We start from the raw sequence: 22,053 nt of genomic DNA, 5'->3' as shown, positions 1-22,053 counted from the left end.
GTAAGCCCATTCAAAAGTCTGACAGCAGCAGGGAAGAAGCTGTTCTTGAGTCGGCTGGTACGTGACCTCAGACTTTTGTATCTTTTTCCCGAAGGAAGAAGGTGGAAGAGAGTGTGTTTGGGGTGGGTGGAGTCCTTAATTATGCTGGCTGCTTTGCAAGTTTTCAAGTTGTTGGTGTCCACATCACCAACAACCTGTCCTGGTCCCCCCATGCCGACACTATAGTTAAGAAAGCCCACCAATGCCTCTACTTTATCAGAAGACTAAGGAAATTTGGCATGTCAGCTATGACTCTCACCAACTTTTATGGATGCACCATAGAAATCATTCTTTCTGGTTGTATCACAGCTTGGTATGGCTCCTGCTCTGCCCAAGACCGCAAGGAACTACAAAAGGTCGTGAACGTAGCCCAATCCATCACGCAAACCAGCCTCCCATCCATTGACTCTGCCGAGGCAGAGGGAAGTGTAGACAAAGCAGCCAGCATAATTAAGGACCCCACACACCCCGGACAAACTCTCTTCCTCCTCCTTCAGTCAGGAAAAAGATACAAAAGTCTGAGGTCATGTACCAATCGACTGATGAATAGCTTCTTCCCTGCTGCCGTTAGACTTTTGAATGTACCTATCTCGCATTAAGTTGATCTTTCTCTACACCCTAGCTATGACTGTAACACTACACTCTGCACTCTCTCCTTTCCTTCTCTATGAACAGTATGTCACGTCTGTATCGTGCGCAAGAAATAACAACTTTCATTGTATACTACTACATGTGTCAATAATAAATCAAATCTATAAAAGCTCATGCTTGTTTTGATACAATAGTAGCATAAGCAGTAACTCCATCCCATTTGAAGAGGTCTACACATAGGGATTGCTCGGTGGCACAGTGGTTAGCACTGCTGCCTCACAGCGCCAGGGACCCAGGTTCAATTCCTGGCTTGGGTCACTGTCTATGTGGAGTCTGCACGTTCTCCCCATGTCTGTGTGGGTTTCCTCCGGGTGCTCCGGTTTCCTCCCACAGTCCAAAAGACATGCTGGTTAGGTGCATTGGCCATGCTAAATTCTCCCTCAGGTGTACCCGAACAAGCGCCAGAGTGTGGCGGCTAGGGGATTTTCAAAGTAATTTCATTACAGTGTTAATGTAAGCCGACTTGTGACTGATAAATAGAACAAAACATTTTGCTTACAAGCGCAAATTCCACACAGGTCTAAAAATGGAGTACAGATATCATGCAAGCACGGAGGCAAATATTATGACTGTGACTGCTATGACTGTGCGGCCAAATTCCCCTCCAACTTGATTGTCAAGTTTGCTGATGATACCACTGTCGTGGGTCAGATCTCAAACAATGACGAGACAGAGTACAGGAATGAGATCGAGAATCTGATGAACTGGTGCGATGACAATAATCTCTCCCTCAATGTCAACAAAATGAAGGAGATAGTCATCAACTTCAGGAAGCGTAGTGGAGAACATGTCCTTGTCTACATCAATGGAGACGAAGTAGAAAAGGTCAAGAGCTTCAGGTTTTTGTGAGTCCAGATCACCAACAACCTGTTCTGGTCCCCCCATGCCGACACTACAGTTAAGAAAGCCCACCAATGCCTCTACTTTCTCAGAAGTCTAAGAGAATTTGGTATGTCCACTACGACTCTAACCTACTTTTACAGATGCACCATAGAAAGCATTCTTTCTGGTTGTATCACAGCTTGGTACGGCTCCTGCTCTGCCCAAGACAGCAAGAAAATACAAAAAGAATCATACAATCATAGAATCATAGAACCCCTACAGTGCAGAAGGAGGCCAATTGGCCCATCGAGTCTTCACCGACCACAATCTCAGCCAGGCCCTGTTCCCGTAACTTCATATATTTACCCTGCTAATCCCCTGACACTAGGGGCAATTTAGCATGGCCAATCAACCTAACCCGCACATCTTTGGAATGTGGGAGGAAACCAGAGCACCCAGAGGAAACCCACACAGACACAGGGAGAATGTGCAAACTCCCCACAGACAGTGTTGTGAAAGGGTTGTGAATGAAGCCCAGTCCATCATTCAAATCAGCCTCCCATCCATTGACTCTGTCAACACTTCCCGCTGCCTTGGCAAAGCAGCCAGCATAATTAAGGACCCCATGCACCCCGGACATTCTCTCTTCCACCTTCTTCCGTCGGGAAAAAGATACAAAGGTCTGAGGTCACATACCAACCGACTCAAGAACAGCTTCTTTCCTGCTGATATCAAACCTTTGAATGGATCTACCTCGCATTAAGCTGATCTTTCTCTACACCCTAGCTATGACTGTAACACTACATTCTGCACTCTCTCGTTTCCTTCCCTATGAATGGTATACTTGGTCTGTATAGCGTGCAAGAAACAATACTTTTCACTGTATGTTAATACATGTGACAATAATAAATCAAATCAAAAAATCTTAATGTAAAACCAATGGGCACAGAGAGAAAATCTGTCAAAATAAATCGACCTTTTTATTAGTCACAAGTAAGGCTAACATTAACACCGCAATGAAGTTACTGTGAAATTCCCTGTCAAAATCTACCAATCAGTTAACTCAATGAAACTCAACTTTCTGAACATTACCTTCTCTGCTTTCTAAATAGCACATTTTGGAAGACTTATGGGACTCCAATATTTGGTAAACTACAATATTAAGCACCTTGTACAAAGCATTAAAAACAAAACCATGGGTGGAACTCTCCCATTTTGAGACTCAGTGGCCGAGGTTCCACCAACAACTGTTCCACTGGCCGGAATGGCAAGATCCCACGCCGGATTCAGCGCTCAGAATCTTATTAATCACGCACAGCTGAGTTCCAAAGAACAAAGAACAGTACAGCACGGGAACAGGCCCTTCGGCCCTCCAAGCCGGCACCGATCACGTCATCCTATGTAGACCGACCGCTTATATTCCTCTTTTCCCTGTCTGTTCATGTCTCTATCCAGATATGTCTTAAATGTGGCTAATGTATCTGCCTCAACCACCTCACTTGGCAGTGCATTCTAGGCCCCCACCACCCTATGTGTAAAAAAACTTCCCCCGCACATCTCCACTGAACCTTCCCCCTTTTATCTTGCGCTTAGACTTTCCTGCTGAGCTGGCACCTGATTCGTCTGCTCGCCTCAGCTTAAGGGTCTGAAGGTCCCAACGCCATATTTAAAGACAGGTCCAACACACTCATATCATTCTCTCCAGACCCCACCTGTCTTCACCAGACCCTCCAACATGTCCAGAAGCCTGCGGTAAAAGGCTAACAACGCATCAAGAGCAGCAAAGCATTATGGCAGATAAGCATGGTATGTTGCGGTCTTGGGCAGAGCAGGAGCCATACCAAGCTGTGATACAACCAGAAAGAATGCTTTCTATGGTGCATCTATAAAAGTAGGTTAGAGTAATAGTGGACATACCAAATTTCCTTAGTCTTCTGAGAAAGTAGAGGTGTTGGTGGGCTTTCTTAACTATAGTGTCGGCATGGGGGGGGGGGGGGAGACCCGGACAGTTTGTTGGTGATCTGGACACCTAAAAACTAGAAGCTCTAGACCATAAGACATAGGAGCAGAATTAGGCCACTTGGCCCATCGATTATGGCCATTTTTTTTTCCTTATCCCCATAATCCCTGATCCCCTTATTAATCACGAACCTATCTATCTCTGTCTTAAAGACACTCAATGACCCGACCTTGAAGTGTCTGGCAAACTGAGGGCCATCTTGTGCATGCCGGTCTTTATCAATCGGGTTCGACGTGATTACCCGCTAGTGTGATGCACAATTGGAAGGTCTGATGGGATTGTGGTGGGCAGCTGGTTTAATAAGCACTCATGAGATGCAAATGAGGTTTGCTCCGCCTGCCAGCTGAAGAGCTATCCACCAATGGGAGAATCGAAACGGGGTTTCCTGCCGGCGGGTTTCCAAGTATTTCTATGTTTGCTTTACACAAACGTACCAATCTCGCACAGGACAGACAAACTGGACATAGGATCGGTACGTACACACATGCACGTGCGCGCGCTCTGGTATCACTGCACTTAAACATGCTCCACAAAATGAAAGTCCACACAATGCCATTCGCACAGTTTTATACACTTTTGTATAAAATATGCCAAGTTCAGCATCATTTGCCCGAGTTGTAAGAGCATTTATTAAGCCACGAAGCTTCATTTGGGTATCACCACCCTAATCTTCCAAGCTATCAGCATCCACAGAGGCCAATTTCATAAAGATATCTATCATAGTTAAAAGTGCATATCTTAAGTTATTACACCAATGTTTAAAAGAATAAAGTAACTACAGACAAGTGCAATAAATTCAAAGTATTTCCTCAAGAGCAGCTCCCCGAGTTAAGCTGCCCATCCAAAGCCAGCAGCGTCCATTCCTGAATAGACTGATACAAATGACATTGAACCGCAACAGTAATTTTAATCCAGGCCTAAACAGAGAAGTCTCTGCAGCTTTCCCAACAGACTGCATCAGGTCAGAGGTCAAGCACACTAAACAGCTAGGTTTTTCAGTATACAGTAACGCCTGCTCTTGGCAACCCTCCTTGCTTTCTGCAAGGCCGTCCCCATCCCCTTACCTAAATGCATGCCATTTATGGGTGGAAACTATACGGACCACATAGCAACGAGGCCTTGTGGTTATAATCCCAAGACACCCCTACCTGATGGGTCCTGGAGTTTCCCTCTGGCAATAAGATAAAAGCAAAATACCGCAGATGCTGGAATCTGAAACAAAAACAGAAAATACTGGAAAATCTCAGCAGATCTTACAGCATCTGTGGCGAGAGAATGGAGCCAACGTTGAGAGCCTGGATGACCCTTCGTCAGTTCTGAAGAAGGGTCATCTGGGCTCAAAAATGTTGGCTCTATTCTCTCCCCACAGATGCTGTCGGACCTGCTGAGATTTTCAAGCATTTTCTGTTTTTGCTCCCACTGGCAATATTGGCTCCAAGGTTTATAAAAATTAGCAAGAAAGGCATAAAAGCTTAGAAAGGCAGTTCTAAGGAGAAGTTGATAAAGGCCGTGCCAGCAATCCACAAGCAAAGAACCATGGGCATTGGAAATCTAAATTAAAAAGTGGTAGAAATAAATACTCAGCAGATATGGCAGCATCTGTGAGGAGAGAAAGAGAGCGAACAATTCAAGTCTGCAATTTTTCCATCAGTAATTACTCTGCCAACAATAGTGGACATAAAAAGGGGTGGAAGCTTGCATACAGAAGGCTGCAGCCAGGGGAATGGAGCATTCAGGAAGGGGAGAGATAAGGCTGGAGAGGTTATAGAGATCGATTCGGACAAAGCCATGGATGAGCACAAGATTAATGTTTCTGGAGGGGAGGACCAGGGTATGAGTATTGGGATGATGAACAGGAAGGAATTAAGGTGGGGCACACAACAAGCTTTGGAAAAACTAGAGTTTATGGAGGGTGCAATCTTTCTTGGTACTTCTGAGGGAGCATCTAAATTTAGAACATACAAGAAACGGCACTCTGCAAGCCGGCCATGGCAGTTCACAGACATCACAGTTGCCTGCGAGTCCCTGACCTCCATCAACACCTTCTCACTACTCCACTGAGCCGCCATGTCAAGAACAAAGAACAGTACAGCACAGGAACAGGCCCTTCGGCCCTCCAAGCAGTCCGTCATGGATGGAGAGTGCAGAATGGGAGTGCCACAAGCAATACTTGAAAGTAGTTGCGTCTCAATGAGCATGTGTGCAGGTTTCAGCATTGGAAGAGTTAAGTTAAGGACAGAAGTGGGCAATATTGCAGTGGTCAAGTAAGCACCTGGATAAGTTTAAAGTTTTAAGTTTTTAAAGTTTAATTATTAGTGTCATAAGTAGGCTTACATTAACACTGCAATGAAGTTACTGTGAAAAGCCCCGAGTCACCACACTCTGGCACCTGTTCGTTTCACTGAGGGAAAATTTAGCATGGCCAATCAACCTACCCTGCACATCTTTGGACTATGGGAGGAAACCGGAGCACCCGGAGGAAACCATGCAGACACGGAGAAAATGTGCAAACTCCACACAGACAGTGACCCAAGCCGGGAATCGAACCTGGATCCCTGGTGCTGTGAGGCAGCACTGCTAACCACTGTGCCACCATGCCACCTCCCATTGATAAGATGTACGATTGAAAGCTTGAAGTCAGGTCAAAAATATGGCATGTATGAAAAGTCTGGTTCAGTTTGACAGTGGGACTGGGAGCAAGACTGAATCAATGGCAGAGGTACAGAATTTGCAGTGGGGATGAAAAAAATGACCAAGCATTTCCCTTTGATCATGAAAATTGGTAATCTGGCTACAAAGGGCCCTTGTTTTAAGGTTTTTTTTTAACTCAAGTTTCCACTCATTTGGATATGACTTGGATATTACTGCGGATAGTTGGGAACCTGTCTCGGGGGCAGGGAATTCATATGGTGTTCGTGGAAGTGGAAATGAATAGGGTTGGGAAGCATTTTCCGATCAGGGCCAGTGTGATCTCCTGGACTCGTTTCGATCGCCTCAGGGGGTCGGAGAGGAATTTCCCAGATTTTTTTTCCCCATATTGGCCCTGGGGTTTTCACTCTGGGTTTTCGCCTCTCCTTGGAGATCACATGGTCTGGAATGGGGGGGGTGGGGGTGAGCTAATAGGTTGTGATGAACAAAGCATCGTAGCTGTGAGGGACAGCTCGGTGGACAGGATATTGGTATGTAGATAGGCTGGAAAATTGGGCGGGGATCCTGGATTCAGGATTCAATCCTGGACCGGGGAGCGGCGCGGGCTTGGAGGGCCGAAGGGCCTGTTCCTGTGCTGTATTGTTCTTTGTTCTTTGTTCTTGTTCTTGAGTTTAAAACTGTCCGTGAACAAGTGCAACCTGGCAGCATTCTAGAATGCAATTTTCTAGATTAAATTTTTTTGGAGATATATTCAAAAACAGTAACCTGGTGAAGGTTATTAATATGTCAAGCCCATTGCAGGTTACCTGGATTTGAGTAATCTGATTTTAAACAACTGAAAACCACTTTAAAAAAACACTATATATCACCACCTACACTGGCATCGAGTATTCAGCTTCTTAGTAAACCAAAAAGCTTTTAAAACCTATTAATGTTCCTGCATCTAAAAAATAATAGACCCTCCTTGAAGCCCTACAATGATCACAATTAGCAGAGGCTCACATTGGTGATTAAGTCAATTTGGGAGGAATTGGATAGGGCAACATGGTCAATCAGAATGAACATGATGAAACATAAGGGAGAATAACAGCACGATGCTGCCCCGCAGTTGCTGTCAAATATGATGCTGTTCACACCCATGTCTAAAACTGTGCTACAAATCTAAACTTCTCCAACATATGCACATCCAGCTCTTCGAGCCCATCTGGATAGCAAATCTGGTAATTAGTCTCCTCAGAGCCTCACAATTCCCCACCGTGTGAGGGGTCCAAAGCCGATCACGGCGTTCTAACGGAGACCAAGCCAAGGTCTAGTACAAAGACAAAATGGAATGCTTTGTTTTGCAGTGAATTGTCAGGTGAATACATCCTCGTACCTGGTCTGCTGTAGCTGCAGCTTTATGGACATTTGGAGAGTGATTCACTACAATACCCAAACTGTTTTATTTCACTACTGGTATCCATTCTGTTACTGTAGGGTGTACGTCTGTAGAACGTATGGTGACCTTGTAGGTTAAAGACCACAATATAATACTGTACTTCAAATGTGTGTTCAATGCCCAAAAACAAATTATCTTTAAAAAAAAGATATTACTTTCTTGGAAAAAAATCAATACAATTTTGAAAGACATTCATCATTACAGTTCACCAAGCGCACAGGTGTAAAAGAATGTTCTATGCAGTAGTCTCAAATGGACAGATTTCAGATGAGGATGAATGATAGTATCTTAGTAACTATCTGAGCAAAATAGTTACTCAGATGCTTTCTCACCAAGATGGAGAGGCTCGCGTTTGCAGTGAAAATCTAGGCCTAGGTATCAAAATTGTCAAGTGTACAGTAGCACATTTACACTATTTCCCATAGACCCATTTTTTGTTTCATTAATTGTTCTGTCACCATCTTCTTGTCTTGCAACATCACCCATTTTATCATTTAACCTCTCCCGCACTCCCAACATAACACAAACCTTTACTTTTATTCTCCTCCCAACATCTGCAGTTATCTCACATTTTCCAGTTCTGAAGAATGGTCATCAACGCTAACTCTGGTGGCTGGATTTTCACAGAGTCAGGCTGACTCGGGAGATTTCAAAACGGAGGCAGGATCTGGCTGTGGAAGGAGCACCCATTTCCAACAGATCCCAGTTTTGTCGGCAGGAGGAGGTGGGGCATGAATCACTCCGTGCCAGCATTGTGCTAAACATCAGTTTATCTTACTGCTTAGATATTAATTTGATTCTTACACTTTCTTTTCCATAACATGTCCAAGAACTTGGTCATCTGTTTTGCGCTGTCATTTTCTGAAAGTCCTAATTATTAAGGATAATCCATGAATCCTACCTTCAGGAGGTCTCAGTCCCTTTTTGTTTTGTGAACACCATCCAACAGGGTGCAAATTGGCAGTCATGACATCACACCAGAAATCTGCCCTGCGATCATCTCCATATCCACTGTAACGCAGGAGTAACAGCTGTCCACATGTGGTGATGATTGTGGCTACCCAATAGGTGTCAGGGTTATTTTTATTCGCGACTTCCAATTTCATCCCTGGCTGGAAGCTACTCTGGAGACTGATTTCAACCTGTGTATAAAAGAAAAAAAAAGGAAAATACCAATTATTTAGTAAGTTAACTAGTTATACTTAGGGGGACAATGGCTCAGAGTAGAATCACCCCAATTAATAGTATTGACAGAATTGAGAAAGCCAGTACTCATACACCACCCAAACCTCCTTCCATCTTCATCATCTGCTCCCTTCAATGCATCTTTTTAGTCCCTTCTCAAGCATGTTTGCCCTTTAAACGCATCAATGTTAGTTACCTCAATCACTCCCTGCAATACTTAGTTGTACATTCTAACCACTGTGGATAAGAAAGTTTCTCCAGAACTTCCTATTGGACTTATTATAGACCATCATATATTTAAGGTCTCTAGTTCTTGTCTGTCCCTCAAGTGGAGGCACCTTCATTAAGTTAATCGTATGAAACCTTTCCTAATCTTAAAAACCTCTATCAATTCACATCTCGGCCTTCTCTTTGAAAGAAAAGAGCTCTGACCTGTGCAATTTTTCCCAATAGGTTTAACTTTCAAATCATAGTATCACTCTAGTAGTTTTTTTTTTTAAATCTTCTGTAATGCTTCTATATTCTTTTTACAGTATGGAGACCAGAACTGCTCACACCACTTTTTAAATGTGATCTAATTATGCCAACATAATTAAGGACCCCACACACCCCGGACATTCTCTCTTCCACCTTCTTCCGTCGGGAAAAAGATACAAAATTCTGAGGTCACGTACCAACCGACTCAAGAACAGCTTCTTCCCTGCTGCTATCAGACTTTTGAATGGACCTACCTCTGACTAAATTGGTCTTTCTCTATACCCTAGCTATGACTGTAACACTACATTTTGCACGCTTTCCCTTCCTTCTCTATGAACGGTATGCTTTGTCTGGATAGCATGCAAGAAGCAATACTTTTCACTGTATACTAATACATGTGACAATAATAAATCAAACCAAAAAAAAACTAGGGCTTTGTGTACATTTAACATGGCTTCTCTGTTTTTTAATTCTGTCCCTCCAGCAATAAGCCCCAGTGCTTTGGATGCTTTTTGAACCTGCATTGCTACTTTTAGTGATTTCTGTGATATCTGTGTCCCACTTCCATCTGCCCCAGGTGTTCATTTCCCCAAGAGGGATGTGGCATCCTTATTCTGCTTCCGACTAAATTGTACCACCTCACAATGTTGAAATTAACTTGCCAAACATGTCAATTCTACAAGTTTATGGTCTTCCTGTATATTGTCACAGTCCACCTCTACATTAGCGGCACCACCCAATTTGCTGTCTGCAAATATTGAGATTGAACTTCTGCTTCACGAGTCCAAATCATTTATCTCCAGGGTCAACAATAATACCCCTTTCATCAATCTTTATGGAACACTACTTCCTGCCTTTTGCCACTACCTTTGTAATTACCTTTAACCCTATTGTCGGTTTTATGTTTTGTAGCCAGTTGCTATCTAGTCCACTATTTGTCCCCTGGCTCTACATGTTCTGTCCATAGTCGTGAGTTTACTATGCGGTGCCTTATCAAAGACTTTATGATAATCCAAAGTTATCTCATCTATGATGTCACAAGTGTTTACCCATTGTTATCTCTTCCAAGAATTCAAGGGGGTTGGTCAAGTATTTTAAGTAGCCTTTAAAGACCAAGCAAAGGGAGAATCAGCATTAAAGACTTAACAATGGGCTTTAATCCAAATTATAATGATTGAATCAACATTATGTGTAATAGTTGTGCAGGCTTAATGTGGGGACATTTTTTGGGATTGCATTACTCTACGCTGTGCTCATTGGGTCCTGACTAAACCTGTCAGGGCCAACAGGCCCACCAACTTTCGGCTTATACTTTCTCAGAAGACTAAGGAAATTTGGTATGTCAGCTATGACTCTCACCAACTTTTACAAATGCACCATAGAAAGCATTCTTTCTGGTTGCATCACAGCTTGGTATGGGCTCCTCTCTGCCCAAGACTGCAAGATACTATGAAGGGTCGTGAATGTAGCCCAGTCCATCACGCAAACCAGCCTCATGTCCATTGACTCTTCCTACACATCCCGCTGCCTCGGAAAAGCAGCCAGCATAATTAAGGACCCACACACCCTGAACACATTCTCTTCCACCATCTTTTGTCGGGAAAAAGATACAAAAGTCTGAGGTCACGTACCAACCGACTCAAGAACAGCTTCTTCCCTGCTGCCATCAGACTTTTGAATGAACCTACCTTGCACTAAGTTGATCTTTCTCTACACCCTAGCCATGACTGTAACACTACATTCTGGGCTCTCCCCTTTCCTTCTCTATGTACGGTATGCTTTGTCTGTATAGTGCGCAAGAAACAATACTTTTCACTGTATACTAATACATGTGACAATAATAAATCAAATCAAAGCATAGGGTCAATGGCATGGTGTAGTTCCAGTAGACTTTCATAAGTGTTTTTAAAGAAGTATTATGTTAGATGTGCATAACAGAAAATCTGTAGTTCCAGAAAATGTGAAAGTACGTTTGAGCGTGAAACAGACCAGATATTTTTAAAATCAACTTTCAAAACAACTCTGGAAAGAGTAAAACTGAACCTTTGCTACTTTGTTTTTATTCTTTAATGAAATGTGACTATTGTTGGCAAGGTCATTATTTATTACCCAATCCCAATTGCACTTGACACAAAGGTGGTGGTAAGCTGCCTTCTTGAACTGCTTCAGTCTATTTGATGCAGGTGCACCCGCACTGCTATTAGGAAGCAAGTTCCAGGACATTGATCCAGTGATAATGAGGAACAGTGATATAGTCCCAAATCAGGATGTTATGATGTGGTATGGTGCGAAATTGGGAGGGGTTATCGAAGAAAGCTTGGCGAGTGTACTGTGTACAGTTCTGGTCACCCTATTATAGAAAGGATATTATTAAACTGGAAAGTGTGCAGAAAAGATTTACTCGGATGCTACTGGGACTTGATGGTTTGAGTTAGAAGGAGAGACTGAACAGACTGGGACTTTTTTCCCTGGAGCGTAGGAGGCTGAGGGGTGATCTTATAGAGGTTCATAAATTAATGAGGGGCACAGATCAGCTAGATAGTCAACATCTTTTCCCAAAGGTAGGGGAGTCTAAAACTAGAGGGCATAGGTTTAAGGTGAGAGGGGAGAGATACTAAAGAGTCCAGAGGGGTAATTTGTTTCCCCACACAGAGGGTGGGGAATGTCTGGAACAAGCTGCCAGAGGTAGTAGTAGAGGCGGATACAATTTTGTCTTTTAAAAAGTATTTAGACAGTGACATGGGTTTTAGAAGGATAAATGCGGGCAATTGGGGCTAGCTTAGTGGTTTATAAAAAAAGGACAGCATGGACAAGTTGGGCCGAAGGGCCTGTTTCCATGCTGTAAACCTTTGACTCTGAGTGTTTGCAGTGCATTTTGCAGTTTGAGCACACTGATAGTACAAGGTGGTGTATGGGTTGCTGATCAAGCGGGCTGCTTTCTCCTGGATAGGAGGACAACTTTGAGGATAACCAAGTTAACACCGACTGGCACTTGATATTCTGACACCACCTCATCCTCCAGTGCTCTGAATACTGTAAAAATGTTTAGGTTTACTCTTAGAACTTACTTTTCATTGCAAACAACACACGGCACTGATGTGGGGAGCATTGCTTACTCTGTCTAATTTTAAAGTTCTTACCTCCATTATAAGAAGTGATGCATTATATTGGAATGTTTTACAGCAAGTTGCAGCTGTAACCAGCACTCTCTCAGACCTGCAGCTTTTTAATTGCTGAAGGCCTCCTATTGGCCCTCCAACTTCAAAAGTCTGCATGCCGTCCTTAATTGGACAGTGATCCTGGCCACTAATTGGTCAGGGAGAATCAGCCAGGTGACTCTTTCCCATACAATTGCGAGGTGACGATCCTCATTTGATCCCAAAATCCTGCCCCTGGTGTCCATGACAATTAAATAATTTATTTTGCACCCATACACCCAAATGGAAAGTTTCCGACAAACCAGAAAAAGACGTGAAACGTATTTGACAAAAGACTTGAGGAAAAACATAATACTTTGGTGCAGTGGTTTTCCTTTGCATGGCGTTCTATTTTTGGTTTAATTTTATTCCCCATTTTAATGGTACAAAAATGACACAGAAAAACACCTCATAGTACAAAACAATAACACAAGACGACATAAATTTAGTTTACTCAACTGTCAGTTTTGCTATTGCCAAATTTTTGATTAGTAGGATGTACACATTACCTTAAGTGTCACTTACTAAATATAGCTCAATTGATCGGTGATGGTATGCTCAAAGGCAGTCATTCATTCAATTAAGTGGTTCTGATGCCGTAACACACAAGACTGAATCTTGCACAATTATCAGCAGAACCCAAAGGCTACCTTGAGCTCACTATCAGCAATTTGCCAGCTATATCACAGCAGTGCCTTTAATAAACAAGTTAGCAGCGGTTTATAGTCATGAAGTGATTTGATTTATTACTGTCACGTGTATTAACATACAGTGAAAAGTATTGTTTCTTGCGCGCCATACAGATGTTCATAGAGAAGGAAAGGAGAGAGTGCAGAATGTAGTGTTACAGTCATAGCTCGGGTGTAGAGAGAGATCAACTTAATGCAAGGTAAGCCCATTCAAAAGTCTGACGGCAGCAGGGAAGAAGCTGCTCCTGTGTCAGTTGGTACGTGACCTCAGACTTTTGAATCTTTTTCCCAACGGAAGGAGGTGAAAGAGAGAATGTCTGGGGTGTGTGGGGTCCTTAATTATGCTGGCTGCTTTGCCGAGGCAGCGGAAAGTGTAGACCGAGTCAGTGGATGGGAAGCTGGTTTGCATGATGGACTGGGCTACATTCACGACCTTTTGTAGTTTTTTGCGGTCTTGGGCAGAGCAGGAGCCATACCAAGCTGTGATACAACCAGAAAGAATGCTTTCAATGGTGCACCTGTAAAAGTTGGTGAGAGTCGTAGCTGACATGCCAAATTTCCTTAGTCTTCTGAGAAAGTAGAGGCATTGGTGGGCTTTCTTAACTAGAGTTATGCAACGTGCAGTCAGGGCAGATGTAGGTGGGAGAGTACCTGCATGGAGGTGATATCATAATATCTGACTGTACATTAGTACTACAGGTTGGATGTTGTCTTTTCCAGTAGATTACTAGAAAACTAAAATGTAGACTCAACACTAACCTTTGGTCATGAAACCATAAATAAGGTTGTATGCACTTTTAATTACTTTACAGCATAAAGAAAGCATTAAGCTATGTTTTGATTTAAAACATATTTGAGTCACTCCTGCTACTCCATATAAAGATAAACACATACCATAGCATAACATATTATTAAATACTTCACAATGATCTCAAATGGATAGTTCTTAAACTAGGTAATACAGATGCTGAGGTAAATTTATAATCGGGCATTAATTTCATTATATTCAAGAGTTGATAATACATACATGTTTGAATGAGTTGTGTGGTGCAGGACTAGCACCAGTCTCTTCAAGATAGTCATCCCAGTTGAAGTCAACATCCTCGCCCCCAGAGCCTACATCTGTTGAAACAGAAATAGAGAAGTTTAGCATCTTCATTTATCTTACTTCATGGTTTAAAATTGAAGTATTAGTGTCACAAGTAAGCTTACATTAACACTACAATGAAGTTACTGCGAAAATCCCCGAGTCGCCACACTCCGGCACCCGTTTGAGTACACTAAGGGAGAATTTAGCACGGCCAAAGCACCTAACCAGCACGTCTTTCGGACTGTGGGAGGAAACCGGAGCACCCGGAGGAAACCCCATGTGGGGAGAACATGCAGACTCCTCACAGACAGTGACCCAACCCAAGCCAGGAATTGAACCGGGGTCCCTGGTGCTGTGAGGCAGCAGTGCTAACCAGTGTACCACCCCTGAAGTACCTGTATTTTAAATGATAAAATATTTTACCTCATTTTTGCCTTACCTTTTACTTTATTTTTGGTAGATTATTTCGATGTTTACGTAATTACATTTTCTACCTTATGGGCAACACCTGATGAACCATATTTGACACAAATTTGGGGGCCAGCTAGTTATGAAGATATTAAACATTTTCATTATTTTAAAGAATACAATTTTCACGAATTGCAATCGTTTCTTGCTTTGCCCTCTTTTTAGGTAGCAGGAACCCTAGGACAAGTGCAAAGGTCAGCAAAAATGATACTGATGCTTATAAGACAGAGCATTGCAGTGCAGAAAAAAAAACTTTACTAAACTGAATGCAAATGCAAGGAAGATATGAGTTACGGGGAAGGATCTTGAGAAAAGCTTGCATTTTTTTACAATTGAAAAAGGACCTCATTAAATTAAACGGTTAAACGTTGAAATAATCTACCAAGCAAGGTATCACTTAAAACACAATTATATGTCATGCTGGAACAGGCAAATGTGGTGGTAGAATGACCTTTCCTTGTATCGGACTCTAATGGCCTGGGATTTGTTGAAACTCTTACTGTGTTTATCCCAGTCCAACGCCGGCATCTCCACGTCTGGGATTTGTGATCAGAGCAAAGCAAAGCTCAATGCTCAGAGCCGACCTTGAAGAAAACTGCACACAAAGATCGAGTGATCTCAGCAGTGCAAGTTCTCTTTTCCTGAAGGCAGATTAAATCTCACGCCAAATAAATGGGGAACTCCAAACGTCAGCTCCAGTGATGTCAGTAAACAAGGTAAGCAGTGAATCACACTGAAGTCGTCAAACACAGCAAACCAGGAAGTCAAAAAGCTCTGAATACGTGTCAATTTTCAGATAGCAAAATAAACGACAGGGTTAAAAATGAAACTAACAAAGATGAACGAAATGCGAAAAATTAAAATTGTGGATTTTATCAAAATGGAATATTTTGGCATTCCACATAAAAGGTTTTTCAGGACCCTTGTTGAAGTTTAACAGTGATTATGAATTTAGTATCCCGTCTGTTAAAAGTGCCAGCACACATTCAACAAGATGTAAATATGTGAAGGATTTTACAATGAGACAAACACCAAGACGCTCTCCATCAGTTTGAAAATTTCCTATTGATTGCAACCCAAGGGTCCTGAACGCTGCACCACTGGAGAAGTGCAGTAGCACTGACAGCAATTTATGGATTCCCCCCATTAATCTCCGCATGTAGGAACTTCCAAATGACAAGGAAGACTGACAGCTTCACCACCATTACCACTGAAAAATCTTGGCATGAAATTCTCTTATTATGCGGTGGCACAGTGGCTAGCACTGCTGCCTCACAGCGCCAGGGACCCGGGCTCAATTCCAGCATCGGGCCACTGTCTGTCTGGAGTCTGCACATTCTCCCTGTGTCTGCGTGGGTTTCCTCCGGGTGCTCTGGTCTTCTCCCACAATCCAAAGACGTGCGGGTTAGATGCATTTTGAAAAATCCCCTAGTCGCCACACTCTGGCGCCTGTTCGGGTACACTGAGGGACAATTTAGCATGCATTGGCCCATGCTAAATTCTCCCTCAGTGTACCCGAACAGGCGCCGGAGTGTGGCGACGAGGGGATTTTTCAAAGTACCTTCATTGCAGTGTGAATGTAAGCCTACTTGTGATTAATAAATAAACCTTACTTTTTTTTATTATAGCAAATCGTATTTATGTGACACCTTTAACGTAATGCGGTATCCCAACGTGTGCCAAGTTACAAGCTCCTTCTTTGCTTATTAAGCCCTTCATCAAGAATATCTGAAATATTATTCATAACGGTAGTGATATGATCCTAATTTCTCTTTCACTGCAATTACTCTTGTGTTCGTAACTACATGGAAACTAATTTTTCTTTTGACTATAACTCTGGAAAACATAAAAGAAAGCACCCCGGATGATGGGTCTGATGTTGTCAATAATGACACGGTTAATGGTGCTTCCAGTGCAAGCGTGTGGTTAAATGTCAATATCCAAAAACTGCTGTATAGAACAAAGACAATTACAGCACAGGAAGAGGCCGTTCAGCCCTCCAAGCCTGCCCGACTGAACTAAAACTCCCTACCCTTCCGGGGACCATATCCCTCTATTCCCATCCTATTCATGTATTTGTCAAGACGGCCCTTAAAAGTCACTATTGTATCTGCTTCCACTACCTCCCCCCGGCAGCGAGTTCCAGGCACCCACCACCCTCTGTGTAAAAAAAAAACTTGCCTCGAACATCTCCTTTAAAACTTGCCCCTCGCACCTGAAACCTATGCCCCCTAGTAATTGACTCTTCCACCCTAGGAAACTTGATAGTTGCCACCATTAACTTGGTGTAAATACCACCTCACTGTCTGTCTCACCATTGATCTACATTACATGGTATGAAGTTGCTGGATTTGCACTGTAGATATGAACTTAAAAATCACCACAAAAAATTAAGTTGTCACTACAAATATCACTTTAGTGAGGTGATCATTGTTAATTACTACCCAACATCTTCCGTTAAATATTAACTATTGAAAGTGTGGAGTCTCATTCTTTCAGTATTTCTTAAAGTTTTTCTAAAATGGTGATTTTCTATTTTTTTTTACTCTTTTCTTCTCTCTCGTCTATTTCCCCCCCCCTCTCTATTTCTTTCTCTGTGCCCGATTTGACACCGGCGCTGGAATTTTACCACCTCGCCCGCCCGAGGCTCCTAAGATCCCGCCCGAGGCCGACACAGGCTTACGAGCCTCGGGGCGGGCGTGCCGGTAAAATTCTGGCCTAAACCTCTTGCTGCTTGTTTCTCAATCTGATTGGTTCAGGTGAAGTACTGTTGGTTGCCTTGTTCATTCATGTGTCGAGTGTTCCATTTCCCTCACTGCACCTCTGTCAGCTCACACTCTCAGAGAGCTAGTCAACTAAAATATATTGACCCGCACCCTACAACAAAGTGTAGTTCGTAAAACAGGTAAACTAATACTCAATAGCAACTTGCCTTCAATATCACACAATTAACATCAACCAAATAAAACTGTTCTTTCAGAATTCCAATTCCTAGAGTGAACCAATAAGATAAGAACGATGGAACTGGAGTGGGAGTGGAGGGAAATAGTAAGACCATAAGATATAGGAGCAGAATTAGGCCATTCGGCCCATTGAGTCTGCTCTGCCATTCAATCATGGCTGATATGATTCTCATCATGTAACAAGGAAGTTCAATAAAAGAGAACTTTGTGGGGATGAGAAAAATGTCAGCCATGATTTGAATGGTGGAGCAGACTCGATGGGCCGAGTGGCCTAATTCTGCTCCTATGTCTTATGGTGTTATCCTTATTTTCCTGCCTTCTCCCCATAACCCTTGATCCCCTTATTGATCAAGAACCTATCTATCTCTGTCTTAAAGACACTCAATGACCTGGCCTCCACAGCCCTCTGTGGCAATGAGTTGCACAGATTCACCACCCTCTGACTGAAGAAATTCCTCCTCATCTCAGTTTTAAAAGGAACGTCCCTTCACTCCGAGGTTGTGCACCTCGAGTTCTAGTCTCTCCCACTGGCGGAGTTACAATTTGCGACGTGGCCACGCACGTCGAAGTGGAGGTAAACAGCATTCAGAATTGATGCTGCCTCTTTGTTTACTGCATTGTAAGGTTGGTCCGAGAGGATCACATGCCGCTGGCCGACTGCGCTCTCAGAAGGGGGCCAAGTAGCATGTCATGCAGTCAGCCTTTTCTTCTTAAAGGCAGTCAGTCCCGAAGCTGCTCTGAGAGCATACAAGGGCAAGTTATTGCCAGTTCAGTGATTTCTACTTGACTGTAGTCTACAGGGACATCAACAGTTCAGTCTGTGAGGGACCACAAAATAACTGACATCAACTTATAGATTTCTGCATTAAATAAACGTGCAAACTCCAGCAGTTGCTGTCAGTTTCAGAGGAACACTGATAGTTGCATTATTACTACCCAAAATATTCCACTTGGGCCACATAGATTTTAGTGCTCCTTGGATTCCAATAATTCGAGTCGAGATTAATTATTTTGACCAAATTCATGTCTTACTACTTCATATCATAAAATACTACCCATTATTTTGTGTATATGTTTCGTACTAGTATACAAATCATGCGTAGTTAAATGTGGAACTCTATGTCAGTTATTCTGTACTTTATCCTAGATATTCACATCACCACAAATTACAAATACAGTTCTGGAGCTCACGCACATTGAATCAGCCCAATCCCCTTAAAAATCAGGGCTTTAAACCTACTGAGTAGGCCCAAATTCTTTTTGTATCATAAGGCAGATAATGGCACCGACTTGAAGGTCAGCTGACTCTTTTATCATGCCTTTATCAGCAGATTGACAGTCTGTATTAACATTTTTCAGCTTGACACAGGCTGGTCACTTCAACTTGACAAGACAAAAAAAGTGTCCAAAGCGAATCTCAATGCCTCATATCCAATTCCTCGCCTTGTAAAAATCGCCTGTCAGCTAAGAAACCAACCCCTCTGCTAATGAACTTCAACAATATCATAGAATCCTGCAGTGCAGTGCCATTCAGCCCATCGAGTCTGCACCGACCACAATCCCACCCAGGCCCTATCCCCATAACCCCATGCATTTACCCTAGGTAGTCCCCCTGACACTGAGGGAGAATTTAGCATAGCCAATCCGCCTAACCCACACATCTTTGGACTGTGGGAGGAAACCCACGCAGACACTGGGAGAATGTGCAAACTCCACACAGACAGTGGCCCAAGCCAGGAATTGAACCCAGGTCCCTGGCACTGCGAGGCAGCAGTGCTAACCACTGTGCCACCTTATCACCCATATTTTGCTGAAATTCCAGTTACCTCCCTTAAAAATATTTACGCTATCTCATGCGCCCAAATACAAAATGGTGTCTTGAAGCCACAAGCAATAGCTTCATATACCCCATCTCAAATATAGTTACAGACGCCCACTGAGCTCCAATACTCAAACAAACCATTCCAAATCATTGTATTGGACGTGTGTCTTTTGATTTTAAATGTTCAATTAAAGTGTGGGAAATACTGGCAGGTTAAAAGTTCCCTGTTATGACAAATAAAATGCATTCCTTTGCCATATCAGCTGAGAATCAGAATTCTGGTCCTTTCTTGTTAAGAACATGCGAAACCTGAGTAGCACCTCCCATTCTTCACAGAACCATAGAATCCCTGCAGTGTAGAAGGAGGCCATTTGGCCCATCGAGACGACACCGAATCTCTGAAAGAGCATCTTATCCAGGCCCATTCACCCCACTCTATCCTCATAACCCTGCACATTTACCCCACTAATCCCCTAATCTGTACATATTTGGACACTTAACCTGCACATCTTTGGAGCGTGGGAGGAAACCAGAGCACCCGGAGGAAACCCACACTGACAGGGGGAGAACGTGCAAACTCCACAGTCACCCAAGGCCAGAATTGAACCTGGATACCTGGCACTGTGAAGCAGCAGTGCTAGCTATTGTGCCACCATACTACCCTCCTTCAGGACTATGATGAAGACAAGCACACTACTGAATAAAAGTTAGTGTGGATAATGCTGTTATTTTTGGAACTAAAAACTATACCAAAATTTGAATTAAGCTACATAAATACTACAATGAAGTGAAAACCAATGTGAAAATCAGAATGCAAAGTCAATTAAAATTAGATTCAAATTTCTGTATAGATTATCTAAATAAGGCACTACATTAGATTCTACTACTCTTACCTACTTTTTTTAAGGTGACCTTCCTACTGCTTTTTTAATGAAAATTACTCTACCCTTTCTCCCATTTCCTATCTTTGTTTCTATCTCAATTACTTCTTCCCAATTCGGTAATGCATACCCAAGTTCCTCTTTCAGCCCTGCTGATCTAGTTTTCCTATCAAGTCAATGGTGCGCACAGAATGTTAACACATCAGTGCAATCTCCCCAAGAACATCCACATCTTATTCCACTCCCCTCATCACTGCACAGCCTCACACTCACATTAAGTGGCATAAGACTTGAGGTGTGCTATGGCACTAATACTATGCTGACAAGCACAATCTCATTATGTTGCAGTGGTATATCTCATGTGTGCCATATATTATAGAATAGAATCCCTTCAGTACAGCAGGAGGCCATTCTACCCATCGAGTCTCTACCGACCACAATCCCACCAAGGCCCTATTCCCACAACCCCACGCATTTACACTGCCAATCCCTCTGAAACTAGGGTCAATTTAGCATAGCTAATCAACCTAACCCGCACATCTTTAGACTGTGGGAGGAAACCGGAGCACCCAGGAGGAAACCCACGCAGACACGGGGAGCACGTGCAAACTCCACACACAGACAGTGACCCGAGGCCGGAATTGAACCTGGGACCCTGGCGCTGCGAGGCAGCAATGCTAACCACTGTGCCACCGTGTCACCCAACTTCAGAGCACTTTTCCAAAACACAATCAGCATCATTTGGAAAGGGAAGAGACTTCAATTTTTAAAAGTACTCCATATGACAACACCATGAAATCACAGAGCAACATGGAAATATCTTGGATGGTCATTTGTTTTGAAAGATTTGCTTCACGGAATGTTATATTTGCAAATTAAATGTTTGACTATTTTCCCCCGCCTCCCCAACCACGAACTGCTTGTTATTTCCTCAAACACAAATCATCAACGCAGGAACACAAGATACAAGCTATGAAAATTCTGAACAAAATATTCAAATGGGAACCAAATTCAAATCCTTTTCTTCCAAGTGTTTTATTGGCTTTTTAATTAACACTGAATGAATACCTGAGTCATACTGCTCTCCATTTAAACTGGCTGAACTTTGAGTCTTCTCTAAAAACAAAGTTGTTGGTTCTTGCATACTTGAAATCAAGGGTTTTCTGCTTTCTGGTTCCAAGGACAATAAAGCCTGTTTGAAACATTCAACCATTTCCTCTAGTCTAGATCATGTCACTCAAACGGTTCCTGTAAAAGAAATGGCAAATTAATACAAAAACATAATGCTGTTATATACACCGAACAGAGCAGTTGAAAGCAAAGTAGCCACAAATTTAGTCTCTCCACTGAAACACACACTGGCCGGGATGCAAGTGATGTGATGGACCAGCCAAAGGCCATTGATCCCAGCAGCAGGTAAGGCCCAAAAATCCCACCCATTGGCTGGAATGTTACCGGTATGCCCGCCCTGATTCCGGGGGCGGGCGAGGCTCGGAGAACGGCATTCTCCATTGGCCTCAGGTGGGATCATACAAACCTCGGGCGGATGTGCCGGTAAAATCCCACCCATCGTTTCTGATTGCATAATTTTATTGCACCCCTCAGCAGGTACATTACCGACAGCGTACCACCCTTCACAATGAATGTGTGAAATCATCAAAA

General features: G+C 42.9%; 1 protein-coding gene across 4 annotated transcripts in view; it reads right to left on the bottom strand.

The window, feature by feature from the left end:
- Positions 1-22,053, bottom strand: part of sfmbt2 (Scm like with four mbt domains 2) — a 201,338-nt gene that overhangs the window by 166,230 nt on the left and 13,055 nt on the right. For all 4 annotated transcript variants that reach the window (XM_078235921.1, XM_078235924.1, XM_078235923.1 and 1 more), the window contains 3 exons: positions 21,460-21,639; positions 14,195-14,289; positions 8,521-8,761 (listed from right to left, as the gene is read on the bottom strand). In XM_078235921.1, coding sequence (XP_078092047.1) covers positions 8,521-8,761; positions 14,195-14,289; positions 21,460-21,604 — 481 coding nt within the window. In that variant the 5' untranslated portion in view covers positions 21,605-21,639. The remainder of the gene's footprint in view (positions 1-8,520; positions 8,762-14,194; positions 14,290-21,459; positions 21,640-22,053) is intronic.

This window comes from Mustelus asterias, chromosome 19, assembly GCF_964213995.1.
Source record: "Mustelus asterias chromosome 19, sMusAst1.hap1.1, whole genome shotgun sequence".
Classification (NCBI taxonomy): domain Eukaryota; kingdom Metazoa; phylum Chordata; class Chondrichthyes; order Carcharhiniformes; family Triakidae; genus Mustelus; species Mustelus asterias.
This window is presented reverse-complemented; position numbering and strand designations above follow the sequence as displayed.